Source organism: Dipodomys merriami, unplaced genomic scaffold (assembly GCF_024711535.1).
Source record: "Dipodomys merriami isolate MVZ:Mamm:240054 unplaced genomic scaffold, mDipMer1.0.p SCAF_33, whole genome shotgun sequence".
Taxonomy (NCBI): domain Eukaryota; kingdom Metazoa; phylum Chordata; class Mammalia; order Rodentia; family Heteromyidae; genus Dipodomys; species Dipodomys merriami.
Genome location: NW_027204826.1, coordinates 7,550,806 through 7,572,349, shown reverse-complemented (window position 1 = coordinate 7,572,349; position 21,544 = coordinate 7,550,806). Strand labels below are relative to the sequence as shown.

At 45.0% G+C, this 21,544-nt stretch overlaps 2 protein-coding genes across 4 annotated transcripts in view; both read left to right on the top strand.

The window, feature by feature from the left end:
* Positions 1–5,314, top strand: part of Gabra5 (gamma-aminobutyric acid type A receptor subunit alpha5) — a 58,980-nt gene extending 53,666 nt beyond the window's left edge. For all 3 annotated transcript variants that reach the window (XM_070043067.1, XM_070043066.1, XM_070043068.1), the window contains exon 11: positions 4,757–5,314. In XM_070043067.1, the coding sequence (XP_069899168.1) occupies positions 4,757–5,059 (303 nt within the window). In that variant the 3' untranslated portion in view covers positions 5,060–5,314. The remainder of the gene's footprint in view (positions 1–4,756) is intronic.
* Positions 5,315–15,210: 9,896 nt separating this feature from the next.
* Gabrg3 (gamma-aminobutyric acid type A receptor subunit gamma3) overlaps positions 15,211–21,544 on the top strand; it is a 338,270-nt gene continuing 331,936 nt past the window's right edge. The window contains exon 1 of the mRNA XM_070043065.1: positions 15,211–15,284. Coding sequence (XP_069899166.1) covers positions 15,232–15,284 — 53 coding nt within the window. The 5' untranslated portion in view covers positions 15,211–15,231. The remainder of the gene's footprint in view (positions 15,285–21,544) is intronic.

Here is a 21,544-nt window from a genome sequence, read left to right as displayed (position 1 = left end):
CAATCACTGCGACACAACTTGAGCTGAATCATTTCTTTGATGAGATGAAATTCACTTCTATGCATAGAAAAGTGCAAACAGCCTACAATAATGTGGCTAATTACACCACACATGGATCAAAGACTCAAATCCTTTGTCCTGAGAGGTGTGGAGACAGGTCCTGTCTGACAGACTTGAAAGGAAGTGTTAATCTTGTCTGCAGGAAAATCATCATGAAGGTGATCAATTACACTGGCTCACCTTCCCAACAGGGGCTGTGTACCAATCAGCAAGCCGGACACTCTGGCTCCAGGGAGGGCACCTGGGGCTGCCCCAGCCACAGCACTTGCTTGGTGGTTCATTACACACTGCACTTCCTCCTAAAGAAACTCTTCCCACTTCCATGTCCAGCTTCCCACTCTGAAGGAATGATTGGCAGGATCTGTCCTCCTATAGAAGAGGGGACAGAAAGGGATGGGGGAGGGGCTTAACAAGCGGAACAATGTACAGTGTGTGTGTGTGTGTGTGTGTGTGTGTGTGTGTGTGTGTGAGAGAGAGAGAGAGAGAGAGAGAGAGAGAGAGAGAGAGAATGCCAGGACTGGGGCCTGAACTCAGGGTCTCATGATTTCACTTGGCTTTTTGGCTCAAGGCTGGTGCTCTACCACTTGAATACATTTCCACTTCCAGTTTTATGTTGGTTCATTGGAGATAAGAGTCTCTTGCTTTTTATTCTTTTTTTCTTTTTTTCTTTTTGGCTTGGGTTGGCTTTCTGATCCTCAGATCTCAGACCTCCAAGTTGGCTAGGATTGAGCCACCTCATGAATGTGAATGTGCCACCAGAACCACACGATCTACTGTGTGTGTGTGTGTGTGTGTGTGTGTGTGTGTGTGTGTGTGTGTGTATGTGTAAGAGAGTGAGAGTATGTATGAGAGTCCTGGGTCTTGAACTCAGGGCCTGGGATAGCACTTTTTTTTGCTCAAAGCTAGTGCTCCTCCACTTGAATAATGCCTCTACTTCTGGCTTTTCTGCTAGTTCATTGGAGATAAGAGTCTTGAATTTCTCTGCCTGGGTTGGCTTTGAATCATGATGCTCACATCTCAGCCTCCTGAGTCGCCAGGACTACAGGGCCTGAGCCAACACACCTGGCTGCTACTAAGTCTCTCTTTTTTTTTTTTTTTTGTTGGTTGTGGGGCTTGAACTCTGGGCCTGGGCGCTGTCCTTCAGCTCTTCAGCTCAAGGCGAGCGCTCTACCACTTGAGCTACAGCGCCACTTCCGGTTTTCTGGTGGTTTATTTGAGATAGGAGTCTCATGGTTTCTCCTGCCCGGGCTGGCTTTGAACCGCGATCCTCAGATCTCAGCCTCCTGAGTAGCTAGGATTACAGGCATGAGCCACCAGCGCCTGGCCTAAGTCTCTTAATGGAAGCAGTTAGACTTGATCCTGGTGATGGCTCCTTGAGGTTGGCGGTATAGGAACAAGAATGGGGTCTGGGAAGAAGAGATTGCCGGGCACCCTACTCCATGTGGCCAGAAGGGAGATGTTTGCCATCTGGGATGGTGGCCACACAATGATAGATTGGAGCTGGCCAAGATGGAAGTAGAGAGGGTGTGAAGAGGCCATTGCACTCATGGAAGCTATCAGGCCCATCCTGAGTCCAGGAGGAAAGTGGAGCAGGTGAATGTAGGCCTTGTGGAGAGAAAGAGGATAGAGGTTAGTGTGGAACTCGCTGATCCTTGCCCAGTCCATGTCTTCTGTTCAATGCACCCTGGTCAGTCTTATGGAACTTCAAGAAGGCTGTGAAATGCAGAGCCCTTCTACATTTCAGGAAGATTCTCTGTGTGGAAAACATCAAGTTTCTGGGCAGGGCACAGGTCACTGTCAAAACTCGGGTAGAGAGTGTGAATGAGTAAGTCTGGTGTTAGTCTACACTTGGAAACGTGAATGAGTAAGTCTGGTTGTTAGTCTACACTTGGAAACCAACAGTGGGTGAGAAGTAGAGACACTCTGAAAAAAAAAATAGACTGAGTTCTCCGTTGCTCTATACTGGGATCTTCTGAAGCAAATGTTGGATCAGAGTTTGGGGATGCAAAGTGTAGTGTATAGGACCAGGCAACTCAGAGAAAGAACCAAGAGGAAGAGGGGCAGAGGAAGCTGTGATGTTGTGATTGAGGCCTGGCAAGGCCAAAGCCTTTTAGGAGTGTGGCCAGGCCTCCGTGTCTTCAGTCCCACCCATCCTCAGCTGTCAACGGCTTCTGGAAGAATGGGTTCAGAATGGGCAGCTTGCTCTCTGCAGCAGGGCCTGTCCCAGAAGGACAGCTGGCCACATCTATGCAGCCTGCCCTTCCTGATGGGGGCCCCAGGGACACCCCAACCACTTGGCTCTTGTGTTGCTGCTCACTTCTGCTGCTCATCTCCTCAGATGAAAGGTACATGTCATCAGCACCCCCAAAAGAGCGATGGATTCCATATCCTTGGATTCAACTAAGAGTAGCTGTTTGTTTGTTTCTGGGCCCGTCCTGGGGCTTGAACTCAGCATTCAATGGACAGCCTGGGCAGGAAATCTATGAGACTCTCATCTCTAATTAACCACCAAAAAGCTGACATGGAACTTGTGGCTCATGTGGGAGAGCGTCAGCCTTGAGTGTAAAGGCTCAGGGACAGTGTCCCAGCCCTGAATTCAAGCCCTAGAACTACTGGTGTGTGTGTGTGTGTGTGTGTGTGTGTGTGTGTGTGTGTGTGTGTGTGTGTAAACTAACAATGACATTCCTACAAAGAAGAAATGCTAGTTGGTGACAGGATGCAGACAGCAATGATGATACTTCTAGAAGGAGGATGCTGAGTGAGCTTCCCCTCATCCCACCATCCCAAAGGTGCATACGGTGCCATGATAATATTTCACCATCTTTTTTTCCTTTTCTCTCTTCGCCATTCCCTAGTCTGCTTTAAAGCCAGCTATGTCATTCACTCTCACAGGTACCCTTCCAGTAAAGAGGGAACACTTGTTCTCTGTCTTTAGCAACATCTTAATTAAGTTTATGCCAGGTGTTTACAAAATGCCAGACATTAATATAATAGATGACTTTTGCTCCAGTTGTGTTGTCCATCTCCTGGCCCTGTAGGCTTTTATTGGTTTTTTTTCTTTTGTTTTCTTTCTGCCAGTCCTGGGACTTGAACTCAGAGCTAGGGTGCTGTCCCTGAGATTCTTTTTTAATAAATATGTTTTTTATTGTAAAAATACTGTACGGAGGGGTTACAGTTACATAAGCAAGGTCATGAGTACATTTCCTATCAAGCATTGTTACCTCCTCCTTTGTTTTTCCCCTACCATCCCTTCTCCCCTGCCCCATCTCCACAACTACACTCCTCCTGCCCCGCCCCTAACTTGTAAAGTTTGTTTTCTAACATACTGTCTTGTACATCTCATTGTTACAATGGATCAACCTGTATCCTTATTTAAACATTTTGTTTTTTCCCTTCCCCTTCCCAAATTAGAGAAGTGTATATACAAGATGCAGGGCACTGACATCAAATACAGTGAAAACAGGGGTTATACAGTGTGGGAGGAACATACAAAGCAACAAAAAATCAGATGGTACATTATAAATATGTTAGAAACAATAGCAAGAAAGAAAAAAGTTTGTGTCTCTATCTTGGGGTTCATTTTGCTTAACATCATCTTATCTGGTCATATGTACATAGCTTTTGACTTTTTCTGCTTGTCTCAGACATATACTAGTTATTGCAAATAAATCCCTGAGATTCTTGCTCAAGCCTAGCGCTCTACCACTTTGAGCCATTTCTGGCTTTCTCTGAGTAGTTAATTGGAGAAAACAGTCTCATAGACTTTCCTGTCCAGGCTGGCTTCAAACTATGATCCTCAGATCTCAGTCTCCTGAGTAGCTAGGATTACAGTTGTGAGCCATCAGTGCCTGGCTTAAACAGGGTTTGGGTTTCTTATTATTATTGTTGTTGTTTTTGATTTTGTTGGTCATGAGCCTGAACTTGGGTGCTATCCCTAAGTTTTTTTGTTCAAGTCTAGCACTGTACCACTTTAAGCCACAGCTCCACTTCCAGCTTTTATTCTTACCTTATTGTATTATTTTTTTGCTAGTTGTACAAAGGGATTTTTTTTTTTTGTCAGTCATGGGGCTTGAAGCCTGGGCCTGGGCGCTGTCCCTGAGCTCTTCAGCTCAAGGCAAGCGCTCTACCACTTGAACCATGTGCCTCTTCCAGTTTTCTGGTGGTTCATTAGATATACAAGTCTCACAGACTTTCCTGCCCAGGCTGGCATTGAACCATGATCCTCAGAGCTCAGCCTCCTGAGTAGCTAGGATTACAGGCCTGAGCCACTGGTACCAAGCGTACAAAGGGATTTTAATCTAACACATCAGTGTGTGAGTATGACACATCTCCATCCATGTCACCTCTTCCATCGTCCTCCCTCATCTCTCCCCAGACCACCCATCCCCTCAAATTCTGTGTCCATATGTATACATTAAATATCGTGAGTGCATTCATCTAGACTTCACTCTCTCCATTGGACTACCCATCCTCAACACATAATTCAGCTTCTTGCAATTCATTTGTTCAGATGGTGAATTGATTGTGCCAAGGAGTTCCATCGTTGACTCTCTGGGCCTTTCAACTTAGGCCTCCCTGGAGACCTGACCTTTCCTAGAAATAATCTGATGTTCGATCACCTTTTCTTTCCTCCCTCCCCAGTGAGTCCATTGCCTGGCAAATGACCTGGTCCTTACATTCACCTTCTATTTTGCAGAAAAAGGAACGTGAACTCATCCTCAACAAATCAACCAATGCTTTCACGACTGGGAAGATGAACCACCCCCCAAACATCCCCAAGGAACAGGTGTCGGCAGGGACCACCAATGCGTCATCTGGGCCTGCAAAACCTCCCGAAGACAAGGCCTCTGACAACAAAAAGACTTACAACAGCATCAGCAAGATTGACAAAATGTCCCGAATTGTGTTCCCTGTCCTGTTTGGGACTTTTAATTTAGTTTACTGGGCCACCTATTTGAATAGGGAGCCAGTGATTAAAGGGGCCGTCTCCTCGAAGTAAGACACCTCCATCCTAAATCCCAGGAAGCCATACTTCCGGTCAAATGGTACCCAGGAGAGGCTGGGCTCCAAAAGACTCTCTGTAATTTCAGCACTCTTTCAGGAAAAAAAATTTTTTGCATGTTTAATAATATGTACAAATAATATTGCCTTGATGTTTCTACATGTAACTTCAGATGTTTTGAAGATGACCCATTGGTAAAGCCAACAACTTTCTAGGAAAACAAAAAAAAAAAATAAAACAAAATAAAAAACAGGAGGCTGTGACTGACAGACACTCAGTATCTTAACATCGATAGTTTACAAACAAGATAAGTATATTTTTCACAGTTCCAAGCGTTAACCTAATGATGTTTTTTATACTTCGAATGTCATTTCATACAAATTTTTTCCCAGCAGATAAATATTTTAGGAAATGCTCCTGAAGAATCCTAACTTGACCAACTGCAAGAGAGCACACTTCTTTTTTTTTTTTTTTTCTCTCATTAAGACAAAAAAAAAAAAAAGATGGACATTTAGGTCCACAATTGCCTTCGATGATTCCTCCTGTTCCAAAATCAAGAAAAAAAAAAAAGTACTGCATGAGCCGGCATTAAGAAATAGAATAGGCAAACTATTTACGCAGACAAATTTAACAACAGAAGTATGTAGTATATTAGATTTAGCAGATCAAGTATTTTCTCCAATGAAAATTTAACTCCTTAAAAAATTCTTTTTTTTTTTTTTATTAAAAGGAATGTATTCTCACTCTACCCCTAACCTCTCCACTAACTAAACAGTGACCGAGAAAGATACGGAGATAATAAAACAAGTGGTTTGATGACATTCTTGACCTTTGATCCCACCTGTGACTGCTGTTCCAAGACACCACCATTCGATGCCGCCAGCTTACAGTGCTTCAGTGGTGAGAACCTGTCATTGAGTTAATTTCCATTCTCTTTCCTTGTACGTTTCACGTTTGACTTATTGCTCTGTTAGCTTTTGTATATGACTCTTAAATGTTCATTAAAAAAATAAAAAAAAACTGATACTGTATCCTAGTTGTTTCTTAATTTGTATTTTGCCCATTTCCTTGCCTAAAAAAAAGTAACATAAAGGAAATCTATCATGAATTTGTTTGGGGAAAATATAAAGGAACACAAAATCTGCCTCTTCAGGTTGAGTGCCCGTGGCTTCCACCTCTAATCCTTACTACTTAGGAAGCTGAAACCAGAGGATCGTGGTTCAAAGCCAGCCTGGGCAAGCAAGTCTAGAGATAGTAGTATCTACAATTGACCACCAAAAAAAGCCAGAGGTAGAGTCATGGTTCAAGTGGTAGAGCATTAGCCTTGAACACAAAGAACTCAGAGACAGCTCAAGCCTTTAGTCTAAGCCCCATCATTGACAAAAAAAAAAAAAATATTATGTCCAAATGGCTACTTCAATAAACATTTTGAACATTTCAGTCTCAGAAGGAAATGATGCCATTTTTACCAAGTTGTAGTCATTTTCTCAACAGTTACAGTTTTCTGGTTACAGAAAACTCTTGCTGAGCTGTAGCTGGGCACTAGGCCTTGTATTCTATGTGCTGCTAACCCTTTCACTGGAGTCATATTTATCGGGAAAAAAATCAAATTCATTTTTCACTGTCTAATTTTTGTGTTGCAGGTATTTCCCCATTTGTTATTTTTGAGGAGAACATAATAGAGAATCACCTTGGGGAGAGAATTGAAAGGCAAGAAATTAATTATAGTGCTCTACTTGGCTAGCCAGGGTATGTAAATGTATTGCTTTTGACATCACCACAAATAGAGAGAATATTCTAAGTGAGCCCACAATTAGTATTAGTTCTGTTCTCTTCTTTGTTTCTTTTTGACAGTCATGGGGCTTGAACTTAAGGCCTAGTTGAGTGATTACATATTAAGAATGGCCTAGAACATTTCTTTTTGTGTATGTACAGGTGTGTGTGCACATACATGCATGTGCACACACATACACACACATACACACCCCAAAACAAAAAGCCAACACCAAAAAAACAAAAAGTCCTTTATATCTGGGTCTCCTGTAAGTCTGTGATGTTATAAACATGACTTAATAGAATGATTTTGTGTTATAGTAACACTACCTGAAATGGGGTGGGGGGGACTAAAGGGGAGAGAAGAGGGGAAAGGGGAGAGAAAGAGAGGAAGAGAGAGACACAGAGACAGAGAAGATGGGGAGAGGTAAAGAAGGGGGAAAGGGAGAATATATATTTAGAGAGAAAGAGATACGAGAGAAAGATATCACTAACTTTCTGTAGCCAAGTGTCATTTTTCTCTTCTTTTGAATTCAGGGCCTCACACTTGCTAGGTGAGTACACTATCATTTGAACCACTCTTCCATTTCCTCTGCATTGATGTTTATTTTTAATTTAAATTTAAATTTTTGCCAATCCTGGGGCTTCTTCAACTCTGGTCTTAGATGCTTGTCCCTGAGCTTTTGTGGTCAAGGCTAGCACTCTGCCACTTTGAGCCACAGCTTTACTCCTAGCTATTTGTGGTTCACTGGAGAGAAGAATCTCACAGACTTTCCTGCCTCAGGCTGGCTTTGAACCATCATCCTCAGATCTCAGTTTCCTGAGTAGTTAGAATGACAGTCATGAGCCACCTGGTATGAGAGGCATGCATCACCACACCTGGCCTGGAGTTAAATATGTGGATAAGGTGCTCCTTCCAGGCAACCAATTAGAATGATTTATGATGGCTTTGTCAGGCCTTCATAAAGGAAACTCTAATTATGATGCTGAGTCTTTTACTCTATATTAACCTCCATTGTCAGAACTAACTTCAAATATCAAAGTACTTTTTTCTTGCAAAAATTGGAAATGCCATGGTTAGCTCTGGGGAGAAAAATGGTAATGTTCAATATTTAAAAATTAGTCTGAATATCTTCTTTAAAAAATAATCATAGAACATTTAAGATAATACCATGAGGAAACATGGTGAGTATTTGAATATGAATTACTCTGATCACAGCAAATACTTAGCTGGTTTGCAGGATTGGAAAGGGATGAAAGATATGTGCCAAAAAAGATTTGTTTCATCAGAAGTTTGCATGATTACATCTCTTTGTCACCATCCATTTCAAGAGCCTATCTGAACACCCAACTGAAATATCCTGTCACCTATTTTTGATCTAAGCATGGGTTCTTTTTGGAAGCTGGAGCTTCAAAATATATCTACCCTTCCAAACTTCTATAATGTCAAAGTCTTTTTTTTTTTTTCAGAAACAAAGAAAGGCCAGGTGTTGGTGGCTCAACCCTGTAACCCTCACTACTCAGAAGGCTGAGATCTGAGGATCATGGTTCAAAGCCAGCCTGGACAGGAAAGGCCACGAGAATATCTTAATTAACCACAAAAAGACAAAAACAAGTGGAGCTGTGGCTCAAGTTCAGCCTGATTGGGGTTATTGAAGTTTCCCATTGGCTTTTTTTTTTTTTCCTTTTTGGTGATACTAGAATTTGAACTCAGTACCTCAGGGTTGCTAAGCCAGGTGCTCTATTGTAGATCCTGGCTTCTAGCCCTTTTTTGCATTTAAAACTATTTTATTTTATTTTTTGTTGCCTTTAATTAGTGGTACACCACAGTTACCATTCAGCCAACCATTGTATGTGTAATGCACCTTGAGACAGGCTCTTACTTCCTACCCAGGTTTGTGTGCCTGGACTGTGATCCACCTATTATGGGCTTCCATTGTAGCTGAAATGAAGAACATATACAACAACACTCAGCCCAGTGAGATGAGTCTCATGGACTTTTCTGCCTTCACTGACCCTGAAACAATGACTCTCTCAATCTTAGCCTATTACATAGCATCAGATGACAAGTACATGACAATATGCCCACCTATGGGTTGGTCCCAACCATGATCCTCCTATTATAGCCTCCCAAGCTAGGATTGCTGGTGCCAGCCACTGGCTTCTTTGATGGGCTTGAATCACAGGGCATGGTGAAGAGACCCTCTGTTTAGACATCCCCACTATCACTGCTACACCCTTCTTCCCCACCATTCCTTAGTAACAACCATGTGTTCCCTTCATAGCCAGGATTAATCACCATTACTGTAACTATGGGGCTGGATGGTTAGAGATGCAGGGGGGAAGGTGGAAGGAGGAGAGGGAAGAGGAACAACTGACATGTTAGTGACAGGGTGGTACGGGGAAGGGGTGTGCAGATAGACATCTTAGCGCATGCACACTCTGTGTACACATTCATGTTTCTTGTGATGCCTGAGAACAGATGACTTTGGTAGAGAACGATGTAAGGAATCGGAAGATGGAATAACCCATTCTGTGGATGCTGCTCAGCCTGGCCCTCCAGCCACTCTTCTCACCACCCAGAGGGCTCAGGAGTCAGTGGCGTCATCAGGGAGCTTGTTGGAGGCCAGTCTCTGTAGCAGACCAGCTTCATCGAAGACTTGGTGGTCACAGTGGTCAATAGTTTGTGCAGACTCATAATGAAGTCAGAACACTCTGTCCCCAAGCACACACACCCTGGACTTTCTTTTTCTTTTCCTGTCTTCCATCACCACCAAGGAGCAGAGCCTCTAAGCCAGCATCTCCCTTCCAAGGTCATCACCATCTGCCCCAATGGCCCCTCCATTCAGCTCCTCTTGTTTACTGAGAGTGCTCTGTATGTATATAGCGGCAGAGACAGAGGCCAGGCTTGGGCTGAGGGTTATGGATTTCCATTAGGCTGGTTACAGTCACTGCAGAGTGTTTGATATGCCAGTGAGAGAAATTAGTACACCTTTCTAGAGACGGAACCCTGGCATGGCTAGCCATCCATGCACCAGCAGATTGATTATACTGGACTGTTTCCATTATAGCCTGGGTGGTACCAATGGAGTTGCCTTCCCTGAACATGGTGCTGCTTCAAGGACTCCTAGAATGCCTCACCAACGGTCACAGAGCATCTCCACAAAATTACTCCTTTTACAAGTAGTCTACTTCACCCTGCCACCTTCTACTTTCTAGACCCAAGAGGCCTAAGAGAATGTTAGAATGACCTTTCAAAGCTCAGCTGTGGCCCTGGGTAGGGAGAAATATCTTGCAGAATTTAGTTGTTTTCTGTCTTAAACCTTGGCCTCTACGGGTTTAAAGGTCTCCATTTCAAAGCAAGAAACAGCTATACTGAACAGGCCAGTGGTAATTGGATCATCCAAAACAGTCACCTTAGGGAATTGAACTTTGAAGATACATCTAAAACACACCAAAAAAATGTGTAAGCATGAATCGATATAAATAAAAATTATGCACACAAAAAATAAGTTCTCACACAGGAAGCTACTCATGGAAAAACACCAACCAACCCAAAGAAAACACAGGTAAATAAGGATAAAAGCAGGATTTAACTATGCAGTGAGTGCCAAAACAACAGATGTAATTAAAGAATAAAAACTTCGGTGATTTATAAAACAAAATATATGAACCACTTAAATCAAGGATAAAGGAAATTAGAGCCAAATGAGCAAGGATATTATCCATCCTTGGGAAGAGAAGAGGTCATAGGAGACTGCTTGGCGTGTATTTATTAGGCATTTCCCCCCCCCCCAAAATAACTAGTAAAATCTACACACAGGATCCTGGAATTGTTAAAGGGTCCATTTTCCATGGAAGGAAAAAGCTCTCAAGAACATTTTATACACACACATATACACCCATGCACACAGATGCACACACATACACACACACACACACACACACACACACAGCTACAAAATGTGCAGATATCCAACACAAAGATCACATAAGGCTGATGTCATGTCAAACACATTATTTCAAAACAGAAAAAGAACAAAAACTTATAAATTTGGTTTTCAGCAGGGAGAGAATTCCATAATGTAAGTTCTGTGTGAATGTGTGTGTGTAGAAAAATCATTTAATGATTCCCATAGCTACTTAAAAGTCTTGACTGGTTTCAACAACCATTTCTAATTTTTCAAACATTATCATTTATGGGTATCTCCCCTTATTCCTGATTTTTTGTTTTTGTCTGATAATCCCAGTCCATAAGTGACCTTTCTGTTACACTGTGATGATTTACAATAGGAAAAAAAAGATGGCGACTCCGACACTCATAACCACACAGAAGGCATTACCCGATGTAATTAGGTAAAAGAAGTCTTGGGAGTTATAAAAATTGGGGACTACAAGCCCACTTTCTCAGAGTTCTGGCCACAGGACAAGGGGAAATAAATGACATCCTTATACCATGGCTTATGCAAATTCGTTGGTGATAAAGCAACCAGGAGATGACCTGCCACAAAAGCCACTGGCAAAAGTGCACCCTCTACTGGAGAAAGCTCACTATTGCAGACACAGACTGTTACAGACCCAATAGTGGACTTGAACATGAATAGAAGTCCATTGAACTTTTGAAAAGCTCCTCTTCTGCTATCTGGTGAGCGATATTGCTCAAGACTTCCAAAAACTGAGCTGCACTGCCAGAGAATAGTTTTTGGTGCTTTTCAGGAATCAGTGAGGCCTACCTGGCTTGCCTTTTCTTTTTTTTCTTTCGTTTTTTTTTTTTTTTTTTTTTTAAGATGCTAACCTGTGTACTATCTGTGCCCCAAATGTAACAGTTTTGCAAAAAATATTCAGATCACACACTCTTGCCCACATGGAGAACTTGCTTAAGAATTCACCCTGAGGGCTGGGAAGGTGGCTCAGTGGTAGAGCTCTTGCCTTGCATGCATGAGGTCCTGGGTTTGATTCTTCAGCACCACATAAGCAGAAAAAGCCAGAAGTGGTGCTGTGGCTCACGTGGTAGAGCACTAGCCTTGAGCTGAAGAGCTGAGAGACAGTGCCCAGGCCCAGAGTTCAGGCCTCACGACTGACAAAAAAAGAAAAGAAAAAAAAAGAAAACAAAAGAATTCACCCTGAACCAGGGTCCAGTGGTTCATGCCTGTAACCTCAAAGTACTCAGAAGGCTGAGATCTGAAGATTGAGGCTTGAAGGGGCTAGTCTAGGTGGAAAAATCCATGATATTCTTATTTTCAATTAACCGGCCCCCACTCTCCACCAGAAAAGAAAGAACGAAAAACAAGAAAAAGAAAGAAAAAAAGACAGAAGTAAAGGTATGGGTATATCAAAGTAAAAGTGTAGAGTAGAAGAAGCCAAGCAACTTTGCAAAGCCCTGAGCTCATCCCCTAGTTACAGGCCAAAAAATTATATATATATATATATATATATATATATATATCTGCATATGACACAATATTACATAGCCCTGAAGAAGAGCTGAAATAATTGGTAATTGGTGCTTCTTTGGTAAAGATGTTATGCAAGTCCATTTAAATGTTTTATAGAGTATGCAAATTTGAGATCTAAAAGAGAAATAAGAAATGATTACAAGCATGAGCCACTGGAGGAGCCCAGCTCCATCCAATTAAATCAATTCTTTAACATGTGTGAATATTTGCATCTATTGAGATACGATACACAAACCCGTATCTATCATATATTCCATGAGGTATGTTGCGTAATGTGATGATTTTATATACCTGCACGCTGATAGGCTGAGAGGTATTTCTCTGAGACGCCACAAGAGGATCCCCTAGCTCAGGTTGTCTGCTGCTTCTTGGAGCGAAATCTCTTAATCCATCCTCCCAGGCTGGGGCTTCCCCAGGAACCTGCTTAGTGCATAACCAAATGCCCCAAAGCAACAGCCACAGAAAAACAGGGATTACAGGCTCCAAACCTATTGAACTGTTAATGCTTTGGTTTTTGTGAATTGCTTCCTCTTCTGATCAAGCACCGATCTTTTGATGGAGCTTTTCATTTAGTTTTTATTTTTATTAAAACAATTTTTTTCCTTCTCTTTTCCTGTGAGGCGGAAGGTCCAAGGGTGCCCAGTATGCATGCTCTCCAAAGCTTTCCCCTTTCGGGTCAGCCTGGGTAAGAGTCGAAAATTGTAGGCTGATCCTTAGAACATTCTTGACCTTGCATTTTCTACTTTGTCATTTGTGCTCAGGAAGCTTGCTTTGAATTTGGCCTTCCCTCTTGACTCATTTAGATCAAAATATCCTCCCCCTAACTGCTCCACGGAGCTTTCCAAAGTAAAACAGTCAGAATGACCAAGTTGGCTCACCCAAATAAAAAAAAATGGAGTAAATCACTGCAAACTCCAGTAGAGATAGCTTCACATTCATTCATAACGCTAATGCTTCTTGAAGGATGGTTGCTGGTGGCTCAGGCTAGCTACATGGGAAGCTGAGATCTGAGGATCTAGTTCCAGTCCAGCTCAGGCATGCCTGTGACATTCTTATCTGCAATTAACTAGCAAAAAAAGCACCAGAGGTGGAGCTGTGGTTCAAGTGGTAGAGAGCCAGCCTTGAATGGAAAACAAAACAAAACTGAGAGACAGTGCCCAGGTCTTGAGTTCAAGCTCCAGGACTGGCACACACAAAAAAACAATCATAGTATATTGAACTCAGGTAAGAAAGGAAAAGAACAGATGACAGGGAGAATTGTATTTTGTTTTTCATTGGTTGGGTTTTTAAAAATAAATGCATACATAAACAATCCAGGATATTTCTCATTCCATTGATGTTTTACAAAAACCATTCAAGTACAGTCAGTCTGTACTGTTCACAGTTGGTAAGCGTTCATGTTCATACTCTGTGAAAACAGAAATATGAAAAGACATCTACAGAGAGTCAAATGATGAATGCCTATGAAGCACCCACTCAGAAGAGAAGAGGCATCATGATTAAGACCGAGATGTTAGAACTGACCATGTGGGTGTTAGCCCTCAATATACAAGCTGTGGTGTGTGTGTGTGTGTGTGTGTGTGTGTGTGTGTGTGTGTGTGTGTGTGTGTGTGTTGGTCAGTTGTGGGCCCTGAACTCAGGGCCTGGGTGCTGTCCCAGGTACTGGCTAGCAGTCTACCACTTTGAACCACAGTGCCACTTCTAGTTTTCTGGTGGTTCGTTGGAGGTAAGAGTCTCAGGGACTTTCTTGCCTGGGGTGGCTTTGAACCTTAATTCTCAGATCTCAGCCTCCTGAGTAGCTAGGATAGGCGTGAGCCACCAGTGCCCGGCTTAATTACTTCCTTAATAGCCAGAGAAACAAATCCATTTCCCTAGAGTCTATCAATGGAAACTGCACTCGGAGTAGCTATTGAAAGATAAGTCGTTTTAGGAGAAAATAAGTCAGCCTCTAACGTGTGTGTGTGTGTGCGCGCGCGTGTGTGCGTGTGTGTGCGTGCGTGTGTGGGGAATGGATCTCAGGGCCTGAGCACCCCTGCTTAGCTTCCCCCCATCAAGTCGGGCACTTTCCCACTCGAGCCACAGCTCCACTTCCAGCTTTATTTTTTTTTGGCAGGTTCCTGGGTGGCTAAGAATCTCTTGGATTTTGCGTTTTCCTCTCCCCTGACCAGGCTGGCTTCGAACCTGCCTTCTCCCCTCGGAGATGGCTGAGGAGGACAGGTGCTGAGCCTCCCCCACCACCTACGGGGGGTCCCCACCCAGCCTTTGACATGGCAGGAGGAGCTGGGATCGGAGCCCTGGGTGACCAGATGGAGTCTGGGGCTGGAGGGGAGGGGGAGGGGGAGGACGCCCTGCGGGGGATCCCCGGCGCCCCTCCCCCGCGCGTCCCCCCTCCCCCGTTCCCATCTCCAAAGTCCATTCAAAGCTGGCGTCCGTCGGCCCCGCGCGCTCGGCGGCGGCGGCAGCGTCAAGCGTGGAATCGGGGAGGGGGGGGACTCCTCCCCGCCGCCGGGACCGCCCCGATCGCGGCTCCTGGCGGGTGGCGGTGGGGGGGGGTTGGGAAGGGGTGACTCGGGTGTCCCCCCGCATCCCCTCGCCATCCCCGACTTCCCCTCGGTGCGCACACACCTGCTCTCCCGCCACCCCGCGGCGCGCCCGGGCGCAGGCGAGAGCGGGGCTGGGGCGCGCAGAGGCAGCCGTGCGCCCCGCGTGCGCCCCGCGTGCGCCCCGCGTCTCCGCGCCGAACCCCCCCCGCCCGCCCCCTGGCCGTCGGGCGGCGGCGGCGGCGGGGCGGCGGCGGGGCGGGGGGGAGGGTGCTGCTGCTGCTGCTGGGGTGGGGGGACCCCCCCTGCCCCTCATCGCGAGGGCTCGCTCTCCGGAGGAAGCCTCTGCCCATCCGAGGCCCGCGGACACCCCCCCCCCGCCACCGCGCTCCGGGGCGCCATGGCCCCCAAGCTGCTGCTTCTCCTCTGCCTGTTCTCCGGCTTGCACGCGCGGTAAGTGGCGCGGGAGGTGGCACCGGGGGCGGGGTGGGTTCCTGCCTTCCATCGGGACCCCCCGGACAGGGTGGCGGGGATCGCGGTGTGCGGGGCTCCCCTGTCCCCCCTCCCCACGCCACACACCCTCACCCCAGCACCCCGAGCGAGCGCCCCGCCGTCGGTCGGCTGCGGCACCGCGGGCGGGCGGGAGGAGCCCGGGAAGTCCCGCACCTTACCTCTTCCCGACCTCTCCTCCCTGGGAAGCTCTCTCCCTAGCCTAAAGTCGGAACCCGGGAGACTCCTCTCCTGACCATTTTAGGATCGGGAGGCTTTTAAAGGGGGGGGTGGAACCCCCAAAGTGTACGAGGACAGGTGGCCTCATTTTTCTCCTTGCTACCCCCGCTGACCCCCCGCACCCCCGAAGATCCCCAAGGGCTCAACACGCACAGACACCCATGGACGTTTTCCAGACACTCAGTCACTAAAAACGTCCAGGACGCTCCGCAGGAATTCCTATTTTCCTAGCTGCCCGGCCGAAGAAAGAAGAGTTAACGGGGCTGAAGGGGAGGGGAAAGGTTGGGGGGTCCGGGAGAGTGGGGAGCTGGTGGCTCCAGGTCTCTGTGTGTGTCCTGTGTCTGTCTGTCTGCCTCTCACCTAGTTATTTTTGCACACCTGGCCCCTAAAGCAAGCATGCCACCCAGGTTCACACTGGTATCAATGATTCTGTCTGAGAGTGTGAGCAATTGCATCTCACCATCGGTACCATGACCCTTCCTTCCAGAATATCAACCAGCCAAAGGAGCTTAAGACACACACACACACACACACACACACACACACACACACACACACACACACACACACACACACACACACACACACACACATATGCAGGACCTCTCAAGAGAGATGTAAAGTGCTCCTGAGGATAGAAGGGAAATAGCACCGGAAGGGTTAAAGCCTGTTGCTATAAACACCATGGGTGATTCTGAAATGGTTTAATTCTGTCTTTCCCATCCTGGGCTCTGTCTAGAGCTTGCAGACTGCTCTGGGCATTGGAGACTAGATCAGATTTCCTAGCCCCCAACCCTAGAACTCTCAGAACGCCCTTGTTGCTTGTTTGGACACTTCTCCATTTCCTGGACCTAAAAGAAGATGGGGGAACATCCATTTTGGAGGGCAGAGGGGGAAGGACAGGGGACAGCAACTGTCAGTCTTGTGTTTTCACTTATATTTGTGACCAATCACCAAGGAACTAGGAAGAGACACGAATTCTGCAACCTGTCAAGTCCCTGAGTCTCACACCATTGAACAAAGTGCTGGTCACCTCCCTCCCTGTAACCTTCCCCAATCCTCTGAGCTTTGCGAAGTGACAAGGTGAAAGGTCCACTCCCTGTATTCACCGACAGCTCAGTGAAGAAGGCAGCACTCTCAGAGCCTTCCAGAACTTTCTTCCATGGAAACGGAGTTGTGGCTCAAGTGGTAGAGCACCAGCCTTGAGCAAAGAAAGCAAAGGGACAGTGTCCAGGCTCCGAGTTCAAGCCCCAATACAGACAGAGAAACACACACACACACACATACACACACACACACACACACACACATGCACGCACGCACGCGCGCACACACACAGAGTCAATTAGGCAGAAGTTTCTTTTAGTCCAAGGAGGGAGTTGGTAAGAGGAATGGAAAGGTGCTTTTTGATGTTAATTGTGTGAAAGTATCTGTGTTTAGAGGCAAATAATACCAGCTACAGCCAGGAGGCTAGAGTCACAATTTTGGCACCTTTCTGTTGTCACTCTGTAGTTCAGGGTTAGCTAAATTATTCACTCAGATCTATGGATAGTTAACATGCTAAAAGGAAAAAAACCAGGTCATCTTTCTCAATATCCTATGTGCGCAGCGTGAGCGATGTCTTCCCACTGAGCATCTGTGTTTGACTTGAAGTATCTGACTTGTAGTTTCAAGTACTTGACTGGAAGCCATCAGGTTCCCTGGGAATACTGAAATATCCAGAATATCTCATGACATTTTTTAATCCTTCCTTTTGGCCAAGGCAAAATAGACTTCTGATTTTATTTTTTTTTTTTTTTTTTTTTTTTTTTTTTTTTTGGGTCCGGTCATGGGGCCTGAACTCTGGGCCTGGGCGCTGTCCCTCAGCTCTTCAGCTCAAGGCTAGCACTCTACCACTTGAGCCACAGCGCCATTTCCAGCTTTTTGCTTATGTGGTGCTGAGGAATCGAACCCAGGGCCTCGAGCATGCAAGTCAAGTGCTCTACCACTGAGCCACCTTCCCAGCCCATAGACTTCTGATTTTAATATGTCCTCTCCCAGGCTTCCAAATTTTATTTTATTTTTTGTTTGGTGATCACAATCGCATATCATTTGGAAGAAGAAAAGAAAATGAAAATGTAACACTTAATTTTATTGCTGGGTATCTCTCCTGTGAAGGTGTGCTCTGGGAATGGTTTTTTTTGGGGGGAGGGGGCGTTGTTTGTTTCGTTTTATTACCCAGGCATGTAAAACAATGTGATACCTGCTGTCTGCTGGCTTTCAAAATGGTTACTAGTTCTGAGAGCATTTTGCCTTTTGGAATGCCTTTCTGGTGTCAGTTCCTGGGAGAAGGTTCTAGCAACTGTATTTTATGGCTCTGCCTCTGGGAAGCTGGGGTGGAGACCCTTCCCTATCCTGACACCCAAGGAGTTGAACTTACAACCCAGTGAAATGAACTCATTCTCACCTGAACTTCCCAGACACGGCTTGATGATGCTAAACCGATCCCTTTTTCATGTTTAAAAATACTTCTGACTTTGTCCCTGTCCTTCGGAATGAAGAGAAAATATAAAACATGAAAATTAATGTCTGAAGGTTGTAACGGTTGCCCGACAATGACAATACATCGCTGATCTATTTTTTTTTAAGGAAAAAAAGCTAATTGCAGTGATGTTGCTTGGGATCCTGCAACCAAAGCAACAGCCTGCTCGTAAAGATTATATAGAACCCACTTAGAATTTAGAAGCAAAGGAATGTTCTGTTTTTTTTTCTCCGCCGTCTAGTGGGTCCCCTGGGGTGAGTTTTTGGTTTTCCACAGAGCACAGATTTTCCTGTGGGGCTTAATGGTGGGTCTGGCCCCAGCAACTCAAGTGTCTGCTTGGACTTTCCGGTGGGAGGGACCAAGGGCATCTCAGACCACCCCCCCACACACACCTGTAGTCCATATCCATCAGGTGCAGAGCTGGAGCTCCAGCTGGACCTACTGAAAGAGCCAGAGAGAATGGAGTTTGCTTTCTTCCTTTAGGTGGTACTTGCCCTGGCCGCTCAGAAAAGGAGCTTATGCAATTTCAGGAAATCCCTCTTTCCACCTCTAGAGGGAGAATGAGGCTTATTATAATCGCAGTCAAGCTCACTGGTAATTTTTAGAAACTCAGGTTGTGAGCCAGGCGCTCCTGGCTCAGGCCTGTCATCCTAGCTACTCAGGAGGCTGCGATCTGAGGATCCCAGATTGAAGCCAGCCTGGATAGGAAAGTCGGTGAGATCCACTTATCTCCAAGGAACCACCGGGAAGCCAAAAGTAGGAGCTGTGTCTCAAGTGATAGATCCTCAGCCTTGAGAGAAAAAGCTAAGGGACAGTGTCCAGGCTCTGAGTTCAAACTCCTATATCAGAACAAAAAAAAAAGTCAGGCTATATATAGAAAATGATGAGTGGAAGGAAACAGAGCTAGAGGTTATGATCTGGTTTTGTAGCTGTGGGTTGGGAGAGGAGAACTGGAGAAAAAGGGAAGAGAAGGAAGGACAGACAAACAGATGGCTGATGATTTTGTAGCTAGTGGCTCTTAAATAGCTAGCCAGTGCATCAAATGACTCTTGATTTTGTTTTGCTTTTGAAAGATGACAAAAATGAACACTTGTGATCTTGCTCCTGACAACATCAAATATTCTAATGTAACATTTAAAATTCCCTAATGCCATTTGTAAAAAAAAAATCAGTTATACAAACAGCAATTGAGATATAGCAGTATAGATAGCACTTGGCAAGTATATGCCCCAAATGTTTTAAGTCTTGATTGATGGTAAATGTTCAGTATTAATAAAAAAAGCCACAGCAATTTATAGTTTCTGGGGATGATTTATTTTGCTCTTCAGTATTAGGGAACCATTTTTTCCTGGCCCAAGGGCTATTTGCATATTTATGACATCATCCACAGGCCATGCATAATCGATACAGGCAGATAGACCTCAGATATCCAATGAACCACTGTTTTCTACTTCTCTAAAATGAGTAGAAAATATCTGAAGTATTTAAGAGATAGAATTAAGCCTGGCGCTGGTGCCTCATGCCAATAATCCTAGCTCCTCAGGAGACTGAGATCCAGAAGATGGAGCAGAAAAACTGTATCTGAGAGATACCATCTCCAACATAAGGATTATAAGCCCTGAGTTTAAGTCTCAGTCCTGGCACAAAGCAATTTTAAAAAAAGAAGAAAAGAGAGAAAGAAACAATAAAATCAACCTAAGAAATTCTTTGGCACAGAAGTCACTCTGCCAGGCATATGTTGTCAAAATCTTACTGTCCATGTGTCTTTCATATACATGGGAAGTACAATGGCAGATGTACACAGCTGTGGAGTTAAAATAGGGTGAAAAATAGTCTAGGCTGAGCATGTACAAGCCATTGTTATCACTTTTCCCTAGACCACTATATATAACAACTATTTGTGTAGCATTTGCATCAAATTAGGTGCAAGCCATCTAGAGATTATTTATAGCATCTGCAAGTGTTATATGCAAACACGGTGCCATTTTAGTTACTCATTTACATCTAATTTTGTGCCTATACTTGGGTTTGAACTCAGGACTTCACTCTCTCCTTAGCCTTTTCCTCTCAAGGTGCGTGCTCTACCTCAAGAGCCACAGCTCCACTTCTGGCTTTTTTCCCCCTGGTTCATTGGAGATAAGAGTCTCTCAGTATTGTAGGCCAGGGCAAGCTGTGAACCTTGATCTAGGACTGCAAGTGTGAGCCACCAGCACTTGACAGGACCCTATATCATTTTATATGAGAGATTTGAGCATCTGGAGGGTTAGCATCTGCTAAAGTTCTGGAACAAGATAACACTGAAAAAGGAAAGACTATTTTGGCCCAGTCTGTGTGACTTCTGCTCTAGACTGTGCCGTACTTGTTAATACTCATAAAATACTTGTATATGTAATTTTTTTTTTTTGCCGGTCGTGGGGCCTGAACTCTGGGCCTGGGTGCTGTCCCTCGGCTCTTCAGCTCAAGGCTAGCTCTCTACCACTTGAGCCACAGCGCCACTTCCGGCTTTTTTCTTTTTGCTTATGTGGTGCTGAGGAATCAAACCCAGGGCCTCATGCATGCAAGGCAAGCGCTCTACCACTGAGCCACCTTCCCAGCCCCTCGTATATGTAATATATGATGCATACACACATACACATATGAAGAATTGTGTACAGTTCCATGAAGGACTATATATTGTTTGTGCTGTTAATTAATTTCGCTTTCTTTATAGAAGATTTAGACAATTCTTGTGTGTGTGTGTGTGTGTGTGTGTGTGTGTGTGTGTGTGTGTGTGTGTGTGTGTGTGCACATGTATGTGAATTCAGGGTCTGAGCTTTTGTGCTCTAGGTTAGTGCTCTGCAAGTTGAGCCACAGTTCCACTTCCAGATATTAGGTGGTTAATTGGAGATAAGACTCTTATGAGACTCAGGCTTTCCTGACCCCTGGCTTCGAACCACTATCCTCAGATCTCAGCCTCCTGATTAGCTAGGATTACAGGGAATGACCCATTGGCACCAGGCAGATTGAGACAATTCTAATCATTAACTTCAGGACACGAATATCCCAGAATTCAAGTGCCCTGACATGGTATGGGTATTTTGGTTCTTGTCTGGGAATCTGAACAGAAATGAGAACTCATAGGCAGTCAAAATCAATCCACCTCCCATGCAATTGCCATTTGGTTTTCTCTTCTCTCTGTGCAGAAAGAAGTCAAGATGTACACAGTGATGGACGAGAAAGGAGATGGTTTGTTTGTTTTATGAGCTTCCTGGGGGACAGCGGCAGTCCACTTGGAAGTCAATTCTTGTGAGCTTTCAGGCAGAAAATGTTTTCCCAGCTCGCACTAGCTGTGTGGCTGTGATGGCCTATTCACTGGGAAAGCTTTCTTGTCATCTGAGCTCTCTCCATTCATGGACGACAGGATCTATGATCCGTCAGTGTGTGGGGTCAGGGGCCTGCCCGGCAAGGAGCAAAGTGAGAAATG